Source organism: Lissotriton helveticus, chromosome 6, assembly GCF_964261635.1.
Source record: "Lissotriton helveticus chromosome 6, aLisHel1.1, whole genome shotgun sequence".
Classification (NCBI taxonomy): Eukaryota; Metazoa; Chordata; class Amphibia; order Caudata; family Salamandridae; genus Lissotriton; species Lissotriton helveticus.
In genome coordinates, this window is record NC_136067.1 from 231,247,508 (window position 1) to 231,269,924 (window position 22,417).

A 22,417-nucleotide genomic window follows, 5' to 3' on the forward strand; every position below is an offset into this window, starting at 1 on the left:
TAGGATCTAAGAATAAGGCTTTCAGCTGACTCAGCTAAACAGGTGGATACATTTACAGACGCTTCATACTACCTATTTTAATCTGAATTTAATATTGATTATATAACTTCACTTTGAGGTAGCAGTATGATGCAGGTGATAATGAAAACCATGGTGTGCCCGTGGCAGCACGTCAGGGAAATCCAAAAAGGTGACAATTCTAGTTTGTGTATGCGCTTGAAAAGTCAACAGAGATTTGGCTTCAGAGGAAAGAAAAGGCTTGAGAGACCTATCATGCTCGTATGCCTGATTCAGAGTATTGTCATTTTTGTGACAAACGGCATTAAAAAGCTTTATTGTAATAAAAAAGTGAGTCATACCTTTTATAACCGTTATTGGGATGGTGTTGCTTTTACTTTGATCACTTGGATTAGTAAAAGTGCAGGTGTAAATTGTATCATCCTCTGGAGTTGGTGTGACCAACGTATAACACTGCGTATTGTTGCTGTCTGTCAGAAACACAAAAAAATGAATTTACTTCATTAGAGTTATTCAATACCTGCAAGCACAGAATTATGTATTGCATGCACGAGAAGAAACAACTGCCATCAATTCACCAGACAAGGAGGGGGGATTGAAATTTACATCACACCTGATTTTTTCCCTATAACATCCCAGAAGGCAACCACGCGTGCCCTATAACACTGTTCATATGACAACAAGTTATGTGTCAATCTGGTGAAAAACTGAGCCCGGAACGGATCACTCAGTTGTCAGCATAGGATTGATACAGGCAAGTACAGCAACCGTACCCACTACATCAATGGACAGTGCCCCATGAATTGCAGTTTCAGCATCCTCAATTCTTTTTTTTTTTAAACAACTTTTTTTATTAATTCCGCTTACTACATCTTCTTACACAAATATTACAGTAAATATGAACAATCTATTCACAACGTAAGTGTAACATATTGTTCGCATTTTCACAACCCATTATCAACAAATGCTGTAGCATCCCTGGGTGACAGCACTCCTCTCCTTCCTGTATAGTCTATGCCCGCCTTATCTTTCCCCCTGAACCTTATAAACTCTTTTAGATTCCTCTGTGCGTATTCCACTGGCCCCATATTTTGGCCCATTTTCGTGGGCAACCTCTAGCTGCCTAAGTTACCTTTTCAACCCCTGAGCACCAGTCTAAATCTTCCTCCCAGTCCTGAAAGTCTGACGGTCTGGCAGCCCCCCACCCCCTGGCAATATTTTTTTCCGCTACTATTGCAGCGGTTTTCAGCCAGGTCATTATATATTTGGACACCTTTATCTCACCTGTTACACATAATATTAACCATCTTGGTTCTAATTGGATCTCCTTCTCCGTGATTTCCACCATTATTCGTGCTACTTCCTTCCAGTAGTGGTGGATGTACCTACATTCCCAGAGAATGTGAAAGAAGGAGCCCAATTCCCCACACCCTTGCACAATATTAAGATGTACCCCGGCCCCACTGATACAGCTGTGTCCTGGAAGCATAGGACCTGTGGAGGATACGCAACTGAATGAGACGAAACTGTGCCCCTACTGACACATCATGTAGACTCTGCAATGCCTCCTTTCAATCTTCGTTCTCCAGGAGTCCCAGGTCTAGTTCCCATGCTCCCCTCTGGGGCTCAACTGGGTTGGGAGAATTATATAATATTTTTTTATGTGTTAATGAGGTAGCCTTAGTTGTCATGTGCTCAATTAGTGATCTATCTTCCAATGGAGAGTACTCCACCAGTGTTTCCCCTTCCCTGATATATTTTCTGAAGGCGTGGCTCAGCTGCAGGTATCTATACCTTTCGGTATCAGCCAATTCATATTCAGCTTGCAGATTCTCATACGTAATCAGTGCAATCCCCCTCCAAATAACTCACAGGTCTTCAATTTCTAGTATTTCCCATTTTTTTTAATCCAGTCAGGTTGTGTGAGAACTACTGGCGACCTAGAATAGATATGGTGGTGGACCATGTGGTGAGATATTGTATTTTGTGTTTTTTATTTCATGCGATTTTCAATAGCGCGAACATTACCCGAAGGTGTCAGAGCACTTTACAAAAGAACCAGTTGCGATACATAAAGACTTAGGATTACATGAGTTACATAACAGATACAAACAGGAAAAAAATAAATTGCAAATGTACAAGTTGTAAAGTCACACAGGGAAGAGATACACATAGAAGAAATTGATAAACTCTAAGAATCACATAGGAATGGTAGTGAGTACAAAGGTCTACTACACATACTAGTGGTTAAAGTTATCTCCATATACATATATATACAAATAGTAGACTTTTTCAGGATTTTCTCAAGTAATCATAAATCCAAGGTGGTGAGGGAATCAACTTTGTAGCCAGTAGAGATTCCTGAAGAACCCTGGGCAAAATTTGGTCTTGATATTGTATGTTCTCTCAAACTGTTACCTCTCCCTGAAAGATATGAATTTGTTTTGGTTGATTGCACATCAAGTGGGCAAGGGTAAGTGGTGCAAATTCAACTACTAAGAGAGTTACAGAATTCCCTTGGGATGTGTTTGAATCTGAGTGGATTTCCAAGACCATTGTAACTGCTGATGGAGTCCATGATGTATCAAAGGAACTGCAGGAATAATGTCTGAAGAATCTTTCCATTGTGCATCATAGGACAACTTTGTATTTTCCGCAAGCAAATGGTCTAGTGGGGAGGATGTATAGGCTAGTTAAACCTTGTGTTCACATGGCTTTAGATCTCAGGGTGACCTTAAAGGAGGTACTGCATGAGATGTTGGCACATGGTGTCACTCCTATTAGTGTTACTAATGCTTGAAGATATGCCACTCAGCAGAGGAGATGCATTGGTTCTGTTCAGCGACATATTGACGGAGATACATCTTAGGTCCACTTCCAAGGGTCCAGGACTGGGATGGCACCACATGGCTGGGCAGACTCACAGATGGCAGAGTCTAGGTGCAGAAGCAGGCTGGTTGGAAGTCTTTCATGTCCCTGAGACTTCAGATCAGGAGGCCAGCCAGCTAGCCCTTGAAGACACTTTGGGTTCAAGTGATGCAGCTTCAGTCCTTCTCACCCGGCAGGAGGGCAGCAGTCCAGCAGGTCAGCACAGCAAAGCAGGAGTCCAGCAAAGAAGCAGTCCATCAGAGTGTCAGTCCTTCAGCAGCACAACTCACCATCTTCCTGGCAGAGTCTTCACAGGTCCAGAAGTGCACTGAAGAAGTGGTGTCAGAGTTCCAGTACATATACCTAGTTGTGCCTTTGAAGTGGTGGAGACTTCAAAGACAGGCCCTTGAAATGCACAGAGGTTCTCTCTTCTTGCCTTGGCTCCTAACTCATGGGGGGGGTGTTACGTAGTCCTTTGTGTGGGGAATGGACACAGTCTATTCAGGTGAAAGTGAGGCCTGGCCCAGCTTCTCCCTCCCATCCTGCCAGGATGGCCTATCAAGTCACACCTAAGCTCCCAATGTGTGTAGCTGTCTTGGAGAAATACACAAAGTCCAACTGCCTTACTGTTATCCACCTCAGGCGTGTGATCAGAGACAGGTAGCAGGCACCAAATGGATAAAGTAAGTAAAAACAACTTTCTAAAAGTGCCATTTTCAGAATTGCGATTTAAATCTGACTTCACCATAAGTTAGGATTTTAAATTGTGATTCCAGAGACACCAAACTCGATAAGGCGATCCTTTATGATTGGGAATGCCACTTACGACATGTAATAAGGTAATCCCCATGTTATCCTATAGGAAAGATAGGCCTTGCAGTTCTGTAAAATGACTGTAAGTGTTTTTTTTACTACCAGGACAAGTAAAAAAGTACCTTTCAGATACATTGGACCTGGTTAATTTAATCCTGTTAGCACTGCTATCCCCTTTCTGATGCCTTAGCACTGGGAAACCCTATTTGGGTAGCTGAGTGCTTCATAGATTTAAATGATAATAATAACCCTGCCCTCTGGGGTGTCGAAGGCCTATCTTAGGGATGTCTTATATGTTTAAAAGGGAATGTTTGGGCCTGGCAAAAGGTTTATTTTGCAAGGTTGTCATGGCAGTGTAAACTGCACACACAGGCAGGCGCTGCACTGGCAGGTCTGAGACACAGTTTTGGGCTTCTTAAGTGGGAGTCATAACTTGTGCTGCTAGCCCACAAGTAGCATTTATTTACAGGCCCTGGGTAGGGGAGTTCCACTTTACTAGGGACTTATAAGTAAATTAATTATGTCAATTGGGGATGAACCAAAGGTACAATGTTTAGGGGAGATAGCACAAGCACCTTAGTGGGAAAGTGCACGGAGTTCTAATACCTGCAAAAACAAGGTAAAAAAAATAGAGGAGGAAGGCAAATTGTTGGGGGGAAAGCCACCCTAAACACATGGCCTCCTGTAGGAAAGTAGGTTCTGCTTTCATGGTTACCCCCACTTTTTGCTTGATGTCAGTATGTTTTTGACCTAGTCTGACCGAGATCCTGGTAATCAGATCCCCAGTCACTGACTTTTCTCTCTAAATTGACCATGGCAAGTACTTTCGTACATCCACAATTGGCTACTGGTGTACCCTTGTAAATCGCTAGTATATGGTACTAAGTTACCCAGGGGATAAGTTCACCAGGGGTTTCCCATGGGCTGCAGCATGTATTGTGCCACACATGGGAAACCACTTAAACTGTGACTACTGTCCTGGCATTGCATCCTTTGTGAGTTGGTGCTTGTGATGGAGCGAGATTCAGAAATGTTTTTCATTTCAGCTTGTGAAGTCATATTTCCATAATTTAATTAATTATATTAATGATCTGTGCTGTGTGTGTATTAATTCAACCTAGTTTAGAGTTGCATACACAAAAGACACGTGGGAAACTAACATGTGTGCTCATAAATGTGCATTATGTTGCATTCTCATGTATGTGGAAAATAATAAATTAATCTTGTCTATTGTCATGTCGTAACTAATAGCAGCTGTTTTAAATAATGGCATGTGCTTATTTTGCTTCCCTGTCTATGTGGTGTCACTTTATTCTCTATAGGTGCATAAAGAACCCTGCTGGATTAAATGAAGAAGGGTAGATATAAAATGCGGCTTTATTTGTTTGCTTCTGCTAGGTAATTTAGACTAATGGGTTAATCATTAGCAATGGAGGGTGGCAACAGAACATACTGTATTTCTTTCATTAATTACTCTTTTGTGTTTGTTTATATAATAGTTTTACAAATGAAGCTTAGAGACGACTGCAGAAAAATAGTACACTTTTAAAAGTGACGCAAGAGAGGTGGGGAAAAAAAATGACGCTTTCTGAAAAGAGGCCTGTTGATGAAAATGGCACAAGAGAAAATAATTCTGAAAAGGATGGAAAAAGCCTCTGAGCTTTTATTTTGAAAGGTTTTGGAAAGAACTGCTAAAAGTGACTCTGTGGAGAAATTTTGCTAACGTGCCACGGGAGCTCAGAGCGGACAGGCTCAAGGTTGGAAGGAAGAGACGTGATAGATTTGCATTACTTGAACTCCTTTCGCTACAAATTGTAGCAGCCTGAGGAAATGCTGCCAAGACTTCTGCATGAACAATGAACTAGTGAATTTGCCCGGACATGTGGGAAGGAGATGTCACAATTTACTGTGGCACGAGGTGGCTCAGCCAATGGAGAGCTAGAATTCGTCTAATGGAATGTGAAAAATAGTTAGCTCAGCTTATTTTAGGGTATAAGAATGGGCTCAGACAACAGTCATTTGGCTTGCGCTCGAGATTCCTGAGGGACGTGTTATGCTGATGGACTACATACGTAAGGACAGGAGTTTTTATTAAATACTTTATTTCTAGGTGATGAGGGTAGAAACAGAGAGATAGTTAGGATTTGGAAATGCTTAATTTTACTTATTTCTGCTAATGAATAATAATTCTTGATTTATGCTCTTTCTATTAATTCTGAATAAACCTCTCTTTATGACATTTTCTAATGCTTGCTTAATAAAATTCCAAAGCCTGAGTTTTTCTAGATGTGTTTAAATAAACTTTCTAAATGACAAGCTGGTCTTGATTATTGTAGATAGTTTGAAACAACATATTTAGATCTTATCGCCTCATGATTCAGTCGCTCTATTGTTGATATAGGCCTAGTGTTGTAGTGTAAGTTTGGTGGTAGTAGATAGAGTCATTTATGAATAATTTTGGTGAGAGCGCTGGATCAATTCCCTGGCAGCAATCGGATGGTTTTATGTTGTTTTTGACATACATGTTACATGCATGATACATATATGTTGGTATATTCATAGGATTAAGGTTTAACATATGTTGAGTTAGTCAGTTTGTTTTATGTAAGGGTTTTTTCCAGCAGTGTGAAAATTCCCAGGTTAGCCATGGCTAGAGATGTGTAACGCTGTGATCAGGACGCTGATATGTAAGCAGGTTACACAAGCACATTTGTTCTGCTTCTGAGGGTGATATCGCCGTGTATCATTGTGTTGTCGCCGTGCAACACATGTTAGGGCTAGGTGTGAATGTATGCATAGTGAGGATTATCTAAGAAATTTGAGCAGCATGAGCATAGGGACAATGAGCCTGTTGTAAAACTCACTGTGATAAGAGTAGTAGTATATATTCAAGCTTGAGTGAAGGGTGAGATAACGCCGGTGCATGATTATCTATAAACAGGTGAGAGTCCTGTAGGGATAACATGCTTAATATCTATAAACAGGAGAGAGTCCTGTAGGGATAACGTCGCTTATTTTAATAACGGTGCATGATTATCTATAAACAGGTGAGAGTCCTGTACGGATTTCATGTGTGTTTGATTAGGGATACTTTCTGTTTGGAAGTGCGTAATTGTTTTGTAATGGTGTTCAAGTTAAACTTTGAATTGTCACTTGGATGTGCATTCTGAGGGAAATGAGTTCATTATTACCTGTTAGAAGGGTAGAGTAAGAATTGCTCTACTGGCAATTGAAATTATTCTATGAGAATAGCGCCGACTATTCCAAGCTAAGAATACTTGAATGAATGTAAAACTATCCTATTTAGAGAAGCAGGCAGATGAGTCAGTTTTATGTAATTACTAAATTGTACCTAAAATAATTTTAAGGTACTTAGGAACGTTCAAGATAAAGTCTGTGCTATTTAAAAGACTTTATAAGGTATTGCGCGCTGTTTAAATATACTAAAAAGCATTGTGCGCTATATAAATCAATTTAAAGGTATCACGATCAAAAATTGTAAAGGAGGGGCTGTTTTAGGGAGCGAGAGCGTGTGGGGAGAGCCTGAAACCGCAGCAGCTGTCTGCGTCAGAACTGCCGCGCTCGGATTGGCTAGAGCGTCTGGTTCGTCATAAAAAAGCTGCCCCCTGATTGTCTGAGGCGTTGTTATGCAATGACTAGCTAAGCCTCCACTTTTGTTCCCTTCATTTCAATTATACTGTTAAATCAAAATGCGTGTGACAAGCGCGCTGCATAAAGAATAAAAACAGCTGTCAAACACCCAACGCGTCACAATAAAGTCGCACTCCGATTAGGCTCGCTCTGATTGGCTGAAATGTTATGAAGGGTGCGTTATGATTAGTTAACAACAGTTCTGTGTTTAGAGTGGTTACCCGTAATTGGCTGCACCACTGCCTGCCGAGAATTTTGGTCTTAGTAAGCGTCCTCGAAATAAATGCCCATTTAGTTTTAAATTCCTTCTTTGCAACGCTATTATTTAGAAGGAAGAGCATAGCGCGCTCTGTTGAAATCAAATTTTGTGAAGGAGGGACTGCTTGGAGCGTAAGGGGAGAGCTGCCGGCTGCAGCGGCTGTCTACGTCACAGCCGCCGCGCTCTCATTGGTCGGTGTATCATAGAGTCAAAGCAGGGCCGCGCCCTGATTGGCTGAACAGCGTCAGAGCAAGAGCTGCAGTACGCATCATTATTGACTACAGAGAGTTTTGAATTTAATGTGTACAGAACTCACAATTAAATAAAAAGATAAGTCTTCGCTTTAATTTCCACTGTTGCAGTCATACAGTTGTTTCTGGGGAGGAGGCGTGTAGTGGCTGATGCGGACGAGCGAGTGTACGCTAAATAAAATTGTATCAAATAAAATAAAGGCGACTGTGCTGTATTAAAATTCCACTTCCTAACGAGGGGCTGTGCGCAAGGGGAGAGTGACTGCAACAACAGGACACATTACTAGCAAAAGCAGCGCTGAGAGTGGCTGAGTATCGCTAAAGCAGCGCTGAGATTGGCTGAAGTGTTGAGAAAGCGGCGCTCAGATTGGTTGAGAGTTATGGCGAATGACAGCGAGGCAGCGCTGTGATTGATTAAAACATTGCAAACAGCCCTATGATTGGCTGAGGCGCGCTGTTGCTTCAAAGTAATTGCCGAGTAAATTATAAAAAGTAAATATTGTCGCTTTGGATTTCCTTCCTCGCCGCGCTATTGTTTTCGTGTCACAGCTGATGTGTGACGAGCGCTTGAGAAGGGAGAGACTACAGTGGCAGTGTGTGTCACATTAATGACAGACTGTGATCGGCTGGAACATCACCGATAGCATGGTGACTGGCTGATGCACAATACTGTTGTGTGGTGAATAAAATTGCAATGAAAAGGTGATCCCGCTTTGATTCCCTTGCTCGCCGTGCTATTTTGAAGAAGAAGTTTAACAAAATTGATGTTTGCGTGAGGGGAGGATGACTGCAGCAATAGCAGTGCATGTTATGGCAAAGGCCGTGCTGTGATTTGTTAAGCATTCGCAAAAAGTAGTGTTTTGATTGGCTGAGTGTTGTGAGAACGGCGTTATGATTGGCTGAACGTCGTAGGAGGTCGGTGTGATTGGCTAGAGCGTTGCTGAGGGCGCTGTAATTCACCAAAAAAAAATTTGGGGGATATTTGGGGTGGTCGCGGCTAATGCGCATGGACATTGCTTGACGAGTGGCTTTCAATAAATGAGAATTATTGATTTGAAGTTTCTTTCTATATGGTGGCGGCTGGCGAGCGTTGTGTATTTGGCTTTCTTTGCAAGGGAAGGGCTGTTTTGTGAAGAGAGAAAGAGAGAGGATGAACTAGTAGCAGCATTCATTACAGTTACAGCAGTGCTAAAATGAACTAGGTATCGCAAAAGTAGTGCTCTGATTGGCAGAGGCATTTTTGTGATGTTGTGATTGGAGGAGGAGTTGTTTACTTCTGCCGAGAGTGTCAATACTTTGATTTTACTAATATTAGTGCCTAGAAATACGTTTAAATTTGAAATTGAAAGAACATAATTCCGAAAATAGTAGTAAAATTGTCCCATCACTATTTGGTGTATGTTTCCATAATTGCTTACTGGTAGAATTCATCATTCACCCTGTGAGTGTCATAAGGAATTTTAGAAACAGAGTCATAGAGGCGTTAGTTCTTGTAGCGCCTAGCAGATTTTCAGTTCTGAGCTAACTACTATACTCTCTTTTACTGAAGTCCTCTATCAGTGCGGGAAAGGGGCAATGTTTGGTTCAATGAGACAGGTGTTGGCAGATGTCTTGACAGTAAAGTAAATTTTTTAATAAAAGACCTTAGAAGCTATGTGCGCTTATAATTAAATTGATAGATGAGAATAGCTGGTAAATACCTCAGTATAAAGAAAATTGTGTTTATATTGAGTAATGATTGGCTCTGTATAGAAGCTCAGTGTATTTTCTAAGAAACATTTTTGGTTCTGTGCATCGTTATTCCTTGTCTATAACACTATCTTCTAGACATTAGAGATAATTAAAAGAGATACTTCTATCTAATTAACTAGGATCATATTAAAAGTCATAGCTGTGATTTTTAAAGCTGATTAACAGAGGGGGAGAGCAAGGGTTGTGCAACAAAATTAAATAAATAAAAATTACTTAGTATTTTTGTTAGTTGCTGTATTATTGTTGTGATTATTGTTTCTCATAACGCTGCATATAATTTATTTACAGTAGAGTAGGAGCTATTCATTATTAAATTAGAAAGAGTGTATTAGGGAGGTTACCTGTGTTTAAGGTGATTACGTGTACAATAGAATTACTTTAAAAATACACAGTTCTGTCCTTAATTTTGATTTATTGAATAGATTACTTTCATTAGTGTTTTAGTTAGTTTATAATTTTACTGCCCAAAATTAAAAGTGAGAAATTAAGAAAAAGAGAAAGCAGATTTGAGCTAAAATTATTTATAAAGGAGTCTAAAAGTTTTTTGCAGTCAAACATTTTATTTAAATTAAAGGCAAACAGATTAGGTTTTCATTTTCCACAGCTGTTGATGCAGAAAGGTGTGTAAGTGCAAATAAATACATTTTTAAACATACCCAATCACATTTAAGTGTTTTATTGTTGCAAATTAAATATTTTATATTGCTGTTTCTGCAAATTAATGTTTTTCTTTCCAGGTTTATTAAAATTAGTGATGCAAGTAAATTAGGAGATATTTTAAATTGACCAATTATAAGGTTTTTATAAATCTGATAGTGTTAAATTAATTAATTAATTGATCAGCAAACGCTGTAAGGCAAATTAAGAGAGTGCATTTATCTATTAAAATTATTTTTAACTATTTTTAACTTGGATAACAATTATCTAAAGAAAAAGAAAATGACTTCCTGGTACAAGAAAATGAAAAAAGTTGTTGCTAAATGTGAGAGTAAATTAATGATTACCAAATTAGCGAAAATAAATAATAAACATGTCAGAGTAGAAAATATTGATCAGTGTAAAATTGATGTTGTAAATACAGATAAGGACAGAAATTCAAGAAGACCCCCAGAACAGATTAATGTAACGCCAAAAGTCGAAGATCAGATTGATAGAGTGCCAGCTCAGACTTCTTCTCAAATTGATGCGACAGAAAAGCATGATGAAATGCCTAGTACTTCTGGAATTAATATTCCTGATCATGTGAATTCATCAAAAGATTTAAAACAGTCCATGAAATATAAGGAAGCAGTGACAGTCCCTGTAATTGGAAAAGATTAAATTAATTCCTCAGCTTTAACAGTCCCATTAAATTCTGAAATTCAAAATTTTTCTGAAAAACTTTATTCTATTGTACTTGAAATTGAACTGGTAATGATTACAAATCAGCAAGAAAGAGTGATGACTCCGGTTCTAGCTAGTGAGAAGTCTGACATTGATTTGATTGAATTGACACAACCTGATGAGTCAAAATTATGGTCAAAGGAAAAGGAGATTGAGATAAATTAGCTAAATGAACAGTTACAAATACAGCGACAGGTGATGATTCAACAGAATGAGATGGCTTCACTGCCATTGCAAAAATTTGTTAATGAGCAAATAGACAATGCAAATACAGGATTAAATAAAGATCAAGAAAACAGTCCACCCGGAATAAATGTACTTCCAGTATTTTGGAATGAAAATGATGGTCTTTTGTTATGTTATGTTATGTTAACCGGATTTATTACGCGCACAGATGCCCCAGCAAAGGGGCGTCCTGGCGCGAGAACACAACCAAAAACCGGACAGAGACAAAGAACACAACACAGCAAACATAACTAGGGGACCAGGGGAAAGAGGAAGGTTTTTACTGCCTTCCTGAAAGCAGAAAGCCCCTCGATGGCACGGATATGCACAGGCAAAGAGTTCCACAGCTTGGCGGCAAGAACTTGGAAGGAACGTCCGCCTGTCCTGGATCTCTTAAAACGAGGAACGATAGCAAGATGAAGAGCAGAGGACCTCAGAGTACGAGCTGGCACATAGGGAGAGATGAGATGCTGAAGGATCGGAGGGGAAGAAAGTTTAAGGATTTTGAAAGTTAGGATCAAAGATTTAAACTTTATTCTCTGTGCCACCGGGAGCCAATGAAGATTGTAGATGGTTTTCCTAGCTGAACAGAATTTGGGCAGGCCAACCAGAGCCCTGGCGGCGGCGTTCTGAATGCGTTGGAGGCGAGAAAGCTCAGCCTGGTTGACTCCAAGAAAAAGAGAGCTAACATAATCCAGTTTGGACAGGATCATGGCTTGCACGATAAGCTGACGAGTGGGAGCGTCAAAGTATTTGAAGGTGGACCGAAGCTGACGCAAAATCCCAAAGCAGGAAGCAGCGGTCTTTTTAGTATGGGTGGTGAAACTCAAATGGGAGTCGAACCACACCCCAAGATTTTTTACTTCAGTAACAGGGATAGGAATGGGCCCGAGCTCTTGAGGCCACCAGTTATCATCCCACAGATGAATTTGCTTTCCCACAATGAGCACCTCGGTTTTTTTTGCGTTCAATTGCAGGAAATTGTCATTCATCCAGTGTGCCACAGAGATAAGTCCCTCACGGAACTTGGCTGCCTCGAGATCGGAGGCCCCACTAATCGCAACCGCCAGCTGAGTGTCGTCTGCGTAGGACACGATGGAAAGGTTCCCACGCATGGCGACATCAGCTAGCGGCTGGACATAAAGATTGAATAGGGTGGGGCTTAGAGCCGATCCCTGTGGTACTCCCTGGGCAATCGCATGTGGTTTAGATTCGAAGGGGGGAATGCTGACCCTGAAGGAGCGATCAGATAAAAAAGATCTGAACCAATCAAGGGCCACCTTATCTACCCCAGCCTCAACCAGACGTTGGAGTAAAATGTCATGGGAGACAGTGTCAAAGGCGGCACTTAGATCGAGAAGCACAAGTGCCGCCGTATGACCCGAATCAACCAACATGCGAAGGTGTTCAGCCATGTATAGGAGCGCAGTCTCAGTACTGTGACCGGGCCTGAAGCCATTCTGCGTAGGATCTAAAATATTCGCAGAATGAAGATGGTTTGCAAGAGTGGCATTTACATGGGCCTCAGTCAGTTTGGCAGCCCACGGGAGGAGAGAAATGGGACGATAGCTTTCAGCTTTACCAGGATCTAAGGTAGATTTCTTCAAAATAGGAATTACCTGCGCCTGCTTCCAGGCGCTAGGTACGGAACCCGAGGATAGAGACAAATTGATAAGCTCACAAAGCGGGGGAAGACAGAGAGAGGAGGATTCCCTAAATTGTGAGGGCCGCAAAGGGTCTTTGGGCGAGCCTGATTTTACTCTAATAGCAAGCTTATCAACTTCTTCCATAGAAAGTTCTGGGAAATAGGATAGTGCCATGGAGGTTTTAACCGTAGCCGTACTATACTGCCGAGGGCCAGTAGAACTGGGAAAAGTGCGATAAATCCCTTCCACTTTATTGATGAAAAAGGTGGCCAGATCCTCACAATGAGAGGGGGAACTGATCGCCGTAGTGGAAGTTCTACAGGTGGCAAGGTCTTTCAGTGCTTTGAAAATAAGTTTGCTAGGATTGCTACTCGCACTGAACTCACGAGAAAAATACGAAGCCCGGGCCCTACAAATGGCTCTATGGTAATTTTTGGTGGTAGTGCGGTACAAAGCTTTTTGAGTGAAGACATCCAAGTAACAGATACAATTGATCAACAGATTAAAACATTGACTTCTGCAAATTCACTTATCAGAAATGCAAATTTAATTAAAGGATTGATTGATGACATTCAATTGGCAGAAAGGATTGCTGGCTTGAAATGTGCAGCATATAAAAAGAATGATGAACATGCTTTAAGTTCACTAATATTAACATCTGTAGTTGAAACATGGCAGGGAGTCAAAGATTTACAAGATGAAGCAACTCATGAGGAGAAAAACACATGGTTGAAAACAGATTATAGACAGCGAGATGAGGATGAGATTTGGACACACAAAGATGGCAGAGTAGTTTTACTAAATAGCATGATTACTGACATGGACAGAATGTGCCATAGAATTGTAGAATTTCTTTACCAGAGGTGTCTGTCTTGTCAACAAATGAACACAATTAAGAAAACAGTTGTGGGAATGGGAACAGGAAGACAGGAGAGTGATTTATTCACTGGATTACAAATGGATTTCATTGAGATGGCATTGCATAACAAAGTGTGCTATGTTTTTGTAATTATCTGTTTGTTTTCAAAATGGGTTGAAACATTTCAGACGCAACATAATGATGAAATTACTGTTGAAAAGTTATCAGATGGCAGAAGACATATTGAAAATAGACTGCTCCATTTTACAGATAGAACAGAAATGTCAGGTGTTGAGGAGCAAGAGAACGGTACTATAAAGAACAGAAATGCAAAAATGAGCCTAGCTACAGGTACAAAGTGGACAGATGTCCTTCCACTTGTTTTGATGTTTCTGAAAAGTACTACTGATAAAAAGACAGATTTAAGACCACATGATATTATGATGGACAAGGTCATGAGACAGGCATTGATACCAGTGGAAAGAATGATGACTATCAATGATAGCATCAATTGGGAGTACTGCAAGAATTTATCAGATGTAATGACTTCTGTGTCTAATGAAGATGGAACTGAAGTGCAAACAAGAGAAAAAGAGCAAGCACATGATCTGTTACCAGGTGAAAGGATCAGGAAAAAGGTTCGTCTAAAAAGAAATTGTCTAGTGCCAAAGTGGCAGAAAGGGAGGCCAGTTAGTCTTGTCACAACAAATGCAGTGAAGTGCAAAAGACTGAAGAGGTGGATTGACACTGGTCATACTTTTCGTGTACTTACACCTGAAAATCCTGATGAGGATAGTGTCATCACTGCTGATTCAGATTCTGAAAAAGGGCCTGAAATAAATCCAGATCTTGAAGATCGACAGGTTGGTCGACATCTGGAGAATATGAATAGAAAACAAGCCTTGAATAAAGAAGACTTGAAAGTTGTGACTGAAGACTCAGAAATTGATGAAGATCTGCTAGAAAAAGAAGCAGAAGAAGAATGTGATCAGATTGTGATTGAAGACCAGGAGAGTATTGAAAAGCAGAAAAGAAGCTCTGAAAGCAGGAACAGGAATTCTGAAACTGGGAAGTTGAAGGTAATTGAAGAAGAAGAAGATGATGAATTGCCAAGTACCAGCTACAAAGATGATGTTCCTAACAGAGTGAAGCTGCCGAGTAAAGAAGTACCTGATTCCAGCAAAAGAAGAATTTATCAAGAAAAGATGGTGATTGGCCAGAAGAAAATGAACGACTTGATTTCAAATTGGTACACAGATCAAAAGAACAGATTGATAAAATATCAAGTCAAAGAAATCCTGAAAAGAAAAGTGAGGCAGGAAAGAAATTAGAAGTGATACCTATAGTGGAGGTAAATAGTAGCAGTCAGAAAAAGATTGAAGAGAATAGTGACAATGATTGAAGTACTTACCTGTTAAAAATGTAGGTTTTCTGTTTTTGGCATAAGGCTGAAGAAAATGTGTTAAGTGACACAAGGTCGAAGAAATTGTGTTAGCTGGAAAATAACTTGTGACGCAAGGTCGAAGAAAAACTGTTAGAAGGTTTGAGGTTATATATAAAAAAAAAATGTAAAAAAAATTGAAAAGGGGGGTGTTAGAAATTTTTAGAAAATTTAGACAACATTTTTACAATTTTAGTTTTATTTTTCCTTGCAAGCTTAGTGAAAATACTTTCATGTTTTTGTAAATAACAGTTCAAGATGTTCAATCTTTAAGGGATGTTGTAAGATGTCTCTGATATATATGCTCCTAATAATTCTACTTTAGTTAGTTTTAGTTGTCATTTTCACTTGAGAAAAAGCAGAGAATTTACAAAATGAGAAAGGCATAAGAGAGAAAGGTAGAACTGAAGGGGTTTCTTAAAACTCAATATGAGAGTTGTAGATAAACTGATAAGATAAGTCTTTAGAATTTACTAACACAGGTGAACTTGAATCATGTTCATCTTAGATAACATTTTTCCTAAAATTTTTGGTGGTGTTTGGTGATTTTAAAATCACCAGATGGGGGAGTTGATGGAGCGAGATTCAGAAATGTTTTTCATTTCAGCTCGTGAAGTCATATTGATCTGTGCTGTGTGTGTATTAATTCAACCTAGTTTAAAGTTGCATACACAAAAGACACGTGTGAAACTAACATGTGTGCTCATAAATGTGCATTATGTTGCATTCTCATGTATGTGGAAAATAATAAATTAATCTTGTCTATTGTCATGTCATAACTAATAGCAGCTGTTTTAAATAATGGCATGTGCTTATTTTGCTTCCCTGTCTATGTGGTGTCACTTTATTCTCTATAGGTGCATAAAGAACCCTGCTGGATTAAATGAAGAATGGTAGATATAAAATGCTGCTTTATTTGTTTGCTTCTGCTAGGTAATTTAGACTAATGGGTTAATCATTAGCAATGGAGGGTGGCAACAAAACATACTGTATTTCTTTCATTAATTACTCTTTTGTGTTTGTTTATATAATAGGTTTACAAATGAAGCTTAGAGATGACTGCAGAAAAATAGTACACTTTTAAAAGTGACGCAAGAGAGGTGGCGCAAAAAAAATGACGCTTTCTGAAAAGAGGCCTGTTGATGAAAATGGCACAAGAGAAAATAATTCTGAAAAGGATGGAAAAAGCCTCTGAGCTTTTATTTTGAAAGGTTTTGGAAAGAACTGCTAAAAGTGACTCTGTGGAGAAATTTTGCTAACGTGCCACGGGAGCTCAGAGCGGACAGGCTCAAGGTTGGAAGGAAGAGACGTCATAGATTTGCATTACTTGAACTCCTTTCGCTACAAATTGTAGCAGCCTGAGGAAATGCTGCCAATGAATGCCTCTCCTGTCCTACCTTCTCATTTGTCCCTTGCAGTAAGCAATCTACTGTTGCGTTAATCATGATGGAATAAAACCCTTGTTTTTGGACAAATAATTTTGGTTGTGGCACTTTTAGTATACTGACTGTATTAATTACTTTGAGCTAACAGTGTATAGGCTCAGGAAATGATTTTCCAAATAACGATTGCAGGTTCTGATTTGTATCGTCTACAAATTGAGGTCCAGGACCATTGTCTTTAGTACCACATTGAACCCAGGTCCACGACCATAATTTGGGTCACCCCATTTTTATAATGTCTAATTATATAGTGGCTGCACAAAACCTGGTCATGTTTAGGATCAAACATGTTGGAATCATACTCCAAAACCGATTCCAGTGTTGGAAGTATGATTCCAAGTACCAGGGGGTCCCTGGGGTAGCCACATGTACTCATGGTAACAGCCTTTTAGGATCTGCCAGCAAGCTAGTGCTGTTGCTGACCACACACACGATTATGCTCTCCTGCTGCTGAGCTAATAGGTTTCCCACCTCCCTGACAGGACTTAGTGTATTGGGCTGGGGTGGGGGCGCTTGCCAGCGCTACCTGAATGCTTTGAAGGGTACATTTGGTAACTTCTTTTCATACTCCAGTTTGAGCTAGGTCTGGGAGCCCTTAGCTCATGCTCTGGAGCAAAACTGGTACAAAAGGGGGTGGTGATGGACGGTGCATCTGAACCAATCAAACACTCACACCCAGTCAAAAGATCTGGGTTTGATACATCACTGCTCTTTAGCCACCCCAGTTCAGACGTGGAGAAGTGTGTCTCAATGGTTAGAGCAGCAGACCCTGATGCAGAGTTCTAGCCCGGGACCAGGGTTCAATTCCCCGCCTCGGCGGGTCTTGGCCTCAAAAATTTCACGGACCTGATAATTCTCGCCTCGGTGCCTATTCCAATCATGGAGTCCCACTCTGCAACTCTGGGCAATAGCTTGCTTAATCTCCACAAAGGCCCCCACAACGCTAAGGATGCCTGGCCTACACCTTGGGGGTGCCCAGGAGTGGACACCTCACAGGGAAAGCCATTTACATTTTACATGGCTATATGCAAATCAGTCTGACCCTGTGCCTCATGGGAACAGTCCAGCCCGAACTGCCAAGCCATGCCTTCCCTGGACCGGAAACAAGCTTCCGAGGACCGGTTTCTGGCATTCCAACCGTCTTCAGCCCGGCTTGCTTGAATCCAGTGGCAAAGTGAGCAAGGGACTCACGTCTGAGCATACCCTGCCACACTTATGGCGGCCAAAGCGGTACAAAAGGGGGTGGTGATGGACGGAGCATCTGAACCAATCAAACACTCACACCTAGTCAAAAGATCTGGGTTTGATCCATCACCGTTCTTTAGCCCACTCTGCCACCCCAGTTCAGACATGGCTATATGCAAATCAGTCTGATACTGTGCCTCATGGGAACAGAACAGCCCGAACTGCCAAAACTGGACAAAGGACAAGAGAGTATCCTCCCCTCTGTCCAGCCCTCCTCTGGGAGGGACCTCCGAGTTGTTCCAACCCTTTCCTTAGGGTACTTAAGGGCTTACATGTGGGTGGATCCTTAGATTCATTGTGGGACAGGACTCAAGCCTGAAACTACGTCACTCTTCGAATGTCTGGACTCTTGGGTTTCGTTGGACTTTGACTGGAACCGAGACTGCACCAAGGAGAACTCCTGCTGCTCCTGGTCTTGCTGTCTTCTTTGTCACCTGTGTCTGTGTTTCTGCCAGGTTCTTCAACAGACCTTAGGGCATCAAGGACACCCAAAGAAATCTCACTTGGGGTGAAGGAGTAACTCCCCTGCATTTGCAGGTACCGCAACAAAGCTGCCGGGTCTGCTGCTCCTGCCATCCAATGGACGTCCCAAGGCCCAACAACACAGGTGGTAGTTCAGCAATTGACTGGAGGCCTGACCTGTCCTCTGCAATTTTGAGGCCAGTATCCCTCAACGCTGAGACCAAACCCATGTGCACCACGTCAACTTGCCATTGCCAAGGGTTGTTGGCTCTGCACTCCAGAGAGCTTCAGGCTACAAGAAGCTCCATAATCCTGCATCTCCTCCATCCAAAATCAGTATCCTCACCACATCCTCTGCACCATGGGCCATCAATTTTGGTGAATGCTCTGACCCTCCTGTTGCTATGGTCCAAATGTTGCTCCTTCTTCGTCTTCCATGCCAGTTGCAGCTACCAAATCTCCAACATTACCTCCTCCAAGGGAATTCTTCGGGGTCCTCTGGGAAATGTCCGCCTTTTCAAAACTGCAACAGCAGCTTCTCTATTGACTTCCATTGGGCATGCCTGCTGTGTTCCCACTGTGCACACAGCCTCTGAGGGGTTCCTGGGTACTTTCCTTGGGTGGTTCCTTGTGTCTCCCGCTCCTCTGGGTCTTCTAGTCCAAGTCCAATTCTCTTTTGCAGTTTGCATTCCACTTTCAAAGTATATGGTTTCATTCGTAGCCCGTGCAGGTAAGTGCAGTGGGGTGGGGAGGAGTGAAAAATGACGGAATAGGGAAAATAAAATAAAATAAATAAAACCACTTACCTTGTGCTCACCGCATCGCTGGGTTAGAGATGCAGGGAGTGCAAGGTAAATCGCGTTATTTATTTTATTCTCCCTATTACGTCATTTGTCACTACCACCTCAGCACTGCCCGCCCCACAACGCTTACCTGCACGAGCCACCGTTGTATGGTCTGGTCTCCCCTGGGAGCCACTGTATTTTGTGCTACTCCACTGATTGCATTTGAAGTATTCCTGTGTATTGTGTTGATATCTCCAAGTAAGAGATATGCCAATGTGATAGTGAGTGTTGTGTAATGAATAAAAGTATTTTTATACAAACACTGTGTTAATCTTTTTAATTTAACTCACACTATAGATTAAATTGGTAAAACAAGTTTCTTTACACTCCTTCAAGATAAGCCTGAAGGCTGCTCTCCACAGCTACCACTTTCAGAGCTTTCTCTGGTTATCAAAGACCACTAAAATTACCATAAGGTCTACTTAGATTAGTGCAAGGGCCATCACTTGAATAAGTGGGCACCACATACTATGCCAGCTTCCTATACCCCCTCAACTGAAAGTGGGGAGAACTACCCTACCTCATGGGAAAAAGTCACTGGGTGGAGCTGCTCTGTGTCTGGGTGTCTTTGAGATAATATAGCACCTAGAGCAATATTCAAGGTATTTGCTTCTAGATAGAAGGGTTTGTTTGAGTCAGGGTGCAAAAGAATAGGTGCAGACATAAAGGCCTCTATGCGATGTTGAAAAACCTGGGCTCCACCAGAATTTTTTACCTTTGTGTAGGAGAGTGGTGATGGGGGCAGCCACTTTTGAGAAGTCTGTAATGAAGAGCCGATAGAAATTGGCGAAGCCAAGAAAGCATTGGATATCTTTCACGCAACTGGGTGCTGGCCATTGGAGGGCGGTTGTACCTTGGCGGAATCCATAGCCAAACCTTCAGGTGAAATGACAAATCCCAAAAAGTGCACTGTAGTGACATGAAAGGCACATTTTTCCATCTTGGCAAATAGTTGTTTTTCACGTAATGCCTGTAAAACTTTTCGCACATGTTCAATATGTTCGTGCGAAAAAAATCAAAATGTCATCAATGTCACCTGGTCACCTGGTTTAAGGCTCGATAGTTGATGCAAGGACAGAGGTCCCCTTCCTTCCTGGAAATGAAGAAAAGGGGAGAGGAGGCTGGTGATTTAGAATAGCAGATAAATCCATTACCCAGATATTTGTCTAGGTATATTTTTAAGATGTAGTTCTCCTTTTACATCAAGACGTAAATACGGCTATAAGGAACCCATGCCCCTGGTTCTAGATCGATTTGACAGTCAAATTCCTGATGAGGGGGAAGAGTTTCTGCTTTTTGTTCATCGAAAACATCGGCAGTAAGGGTTGTGGCGATTACTTGCTTTGAGATGATAAAGAGGTGGTGGTACAGGGTGCAGAAACTTGACCTATACAAAACTTAGAGCAGTACTCAGGAAGGTGACGGTCGCTTACACCAGACTATGGTGGGGTTATGTTTTACCAGCCATGTATGCCTAAAATAACACCGTACTGGGGGGCATGTTTTAAATTCATTTGGCTCTGTTCTTTATGCCCTGTGAGTGTTTCCATGACCGAGGAAATAGTGCTATGAGAAAGGGGCCCAGAGGATAACAGGGAACCATCAACAGCACAGACTTGTTCGATGTTTTTTCTTGTCACAGGAATTCAGTGAGTGCAAGCAAATCCCCAATCACAGAAGTTTCCTGGGGTCCCTGAATCGATCATGACTAGCACACTCTGGAGGTGAAAATTAGGACCAGATAAGGATACATTTAAAGTGACATGGGTGGTGGCAATCTGGTTGGTGTTGGTCCCAGTACCCTTCCGGAAGTTTGGTGTTCTCCAATCTTTCTTAGGTTTTTTGGTGCAGTCTTTCACAAAGTGACCACTTAGGCCACAATACAGACAAAGGTTGTCGCGCCGTCTTTTCTCCTTTTCGGTCTTGAAAATCTGTGGTCGTATCCACCCGATCTGCATGTGTTCTCCGCTATCCATTATCGTATTGCAAAATAGTCGGGTATCGGTACGAGGCAAAGGTGGAGGTACTCTGTTCTCTGTACGTTTCTTTTCCCCTCGTCGTTCCGCCAACCGATGGTCTAATTGAAGAACCAGGTTTATGAGCGCATCGCAGTCTAGAGGGCGGTCGACGACCTGAACCAGCAGATCTTTGAGTTCATCAAGCAATCCTCTGTAGAATAATGATGCTCATTTGTGTTCCAGCCAGTGGGCCTCTACCACCAGTCTGGTAAATTGTGCAAGGTAAGCAAGGAGATCTCTATTCCCTTGGCGTAGATCCAGTAGTTCGTTGTCTACTGTCTGTGTGGAGGTTAGTCAGTCGAAAATGCACCTGAGATCCTGCTCAAAACGCTCAAAGGAATATAACACAGGATCATCATTTGCCACAAGGATTGTGGACCAGGCTGCCATATCCCCAGATAGATATGAGAGAATGAAGGCTACTCTAGACTCGGGTGTTGAAAACACAGCTGGACTACATACAAAATGTAATATACATTGTGTAAGAAAAACATGTAATTTCTGAGGATCCCCTTGATAGCGCTCAGGGAGTGCCAAAGGAACCCCTATTTGTCAACATGCCTGTAAGTGAGAGGCATAAGTTACACCCGTAGGAAGGCGAGGTCCCGAGTCAGCTCCCCCATTCTGTACTCGATTTAACCTTTGGAACATCTCTATTACATGTGACCGCAAGGTTTGGTTCTCTACTTGCACCAACTCTACCTGTCATTGGAGATCCCTCAAGGTGTCATTAAGAGTAGAAACGTCAAAAGAACCGTACACCATGCTGCCTTGGCGGGACTAGAAATTATTATTTTGTTTTCAGGGGCTTCGCATTCTATCAGGAACAAACCTGGGAAGATGAACATTGGAACGTGTTCTTCTCTCTGCTGGACACGCAGAGGCAGCTGGACCCCAACAATCCCGAGAAATAATCAGATGAACACTGAACCAGGTAATTACAAAGTTTATTGGTTTGCATGTCCAATACTGGTTGGTATAAGGAATCAATATATTGGATAATGCTAAGGTATACAATAATTAATTACTTATTTTTTTATCAGAGACGTCATACGATTTAAGGTGTATGACTATGTTCCCAATATATTGATTAATAGCTCAATAGAACACTGCTGTGTTTATTTAGTGCATTGGTGTGCGCACAGTAAATACTAGAGGGGGTTGTGTATATATAACACAATGGTAGGCTTGCAAAATGTACTGATTTTTAGGCACTGGTGCAGAAGTGTAACATATCGG

At 41.5% G+C, this 22,417-nt stretch overlaps 1 protein-coding gene across 1 annotated transcript in view; it reads right to left on the bottom strand.

Annotated features, from left to right (window-relative positions):
• LOC144762237 (adhesion G-protein coupled receptor F3-like) overlaps positions 1 to 22,417 on the bottom strand; it is a 405,409-nt gene that overhangs the window by 151,216 nt on the left and 231,776 nt on the right. The window contains exon 10 of the mRNA XM_078647381.1: positions 360 to 488. Coding sequence (XP_078503507.1) covers positions 360 to 488 — 129 coding nt within the window. The remainder of the gene's footprint in view (positions 1 to 359; positions 489 to 22,417) is intronic.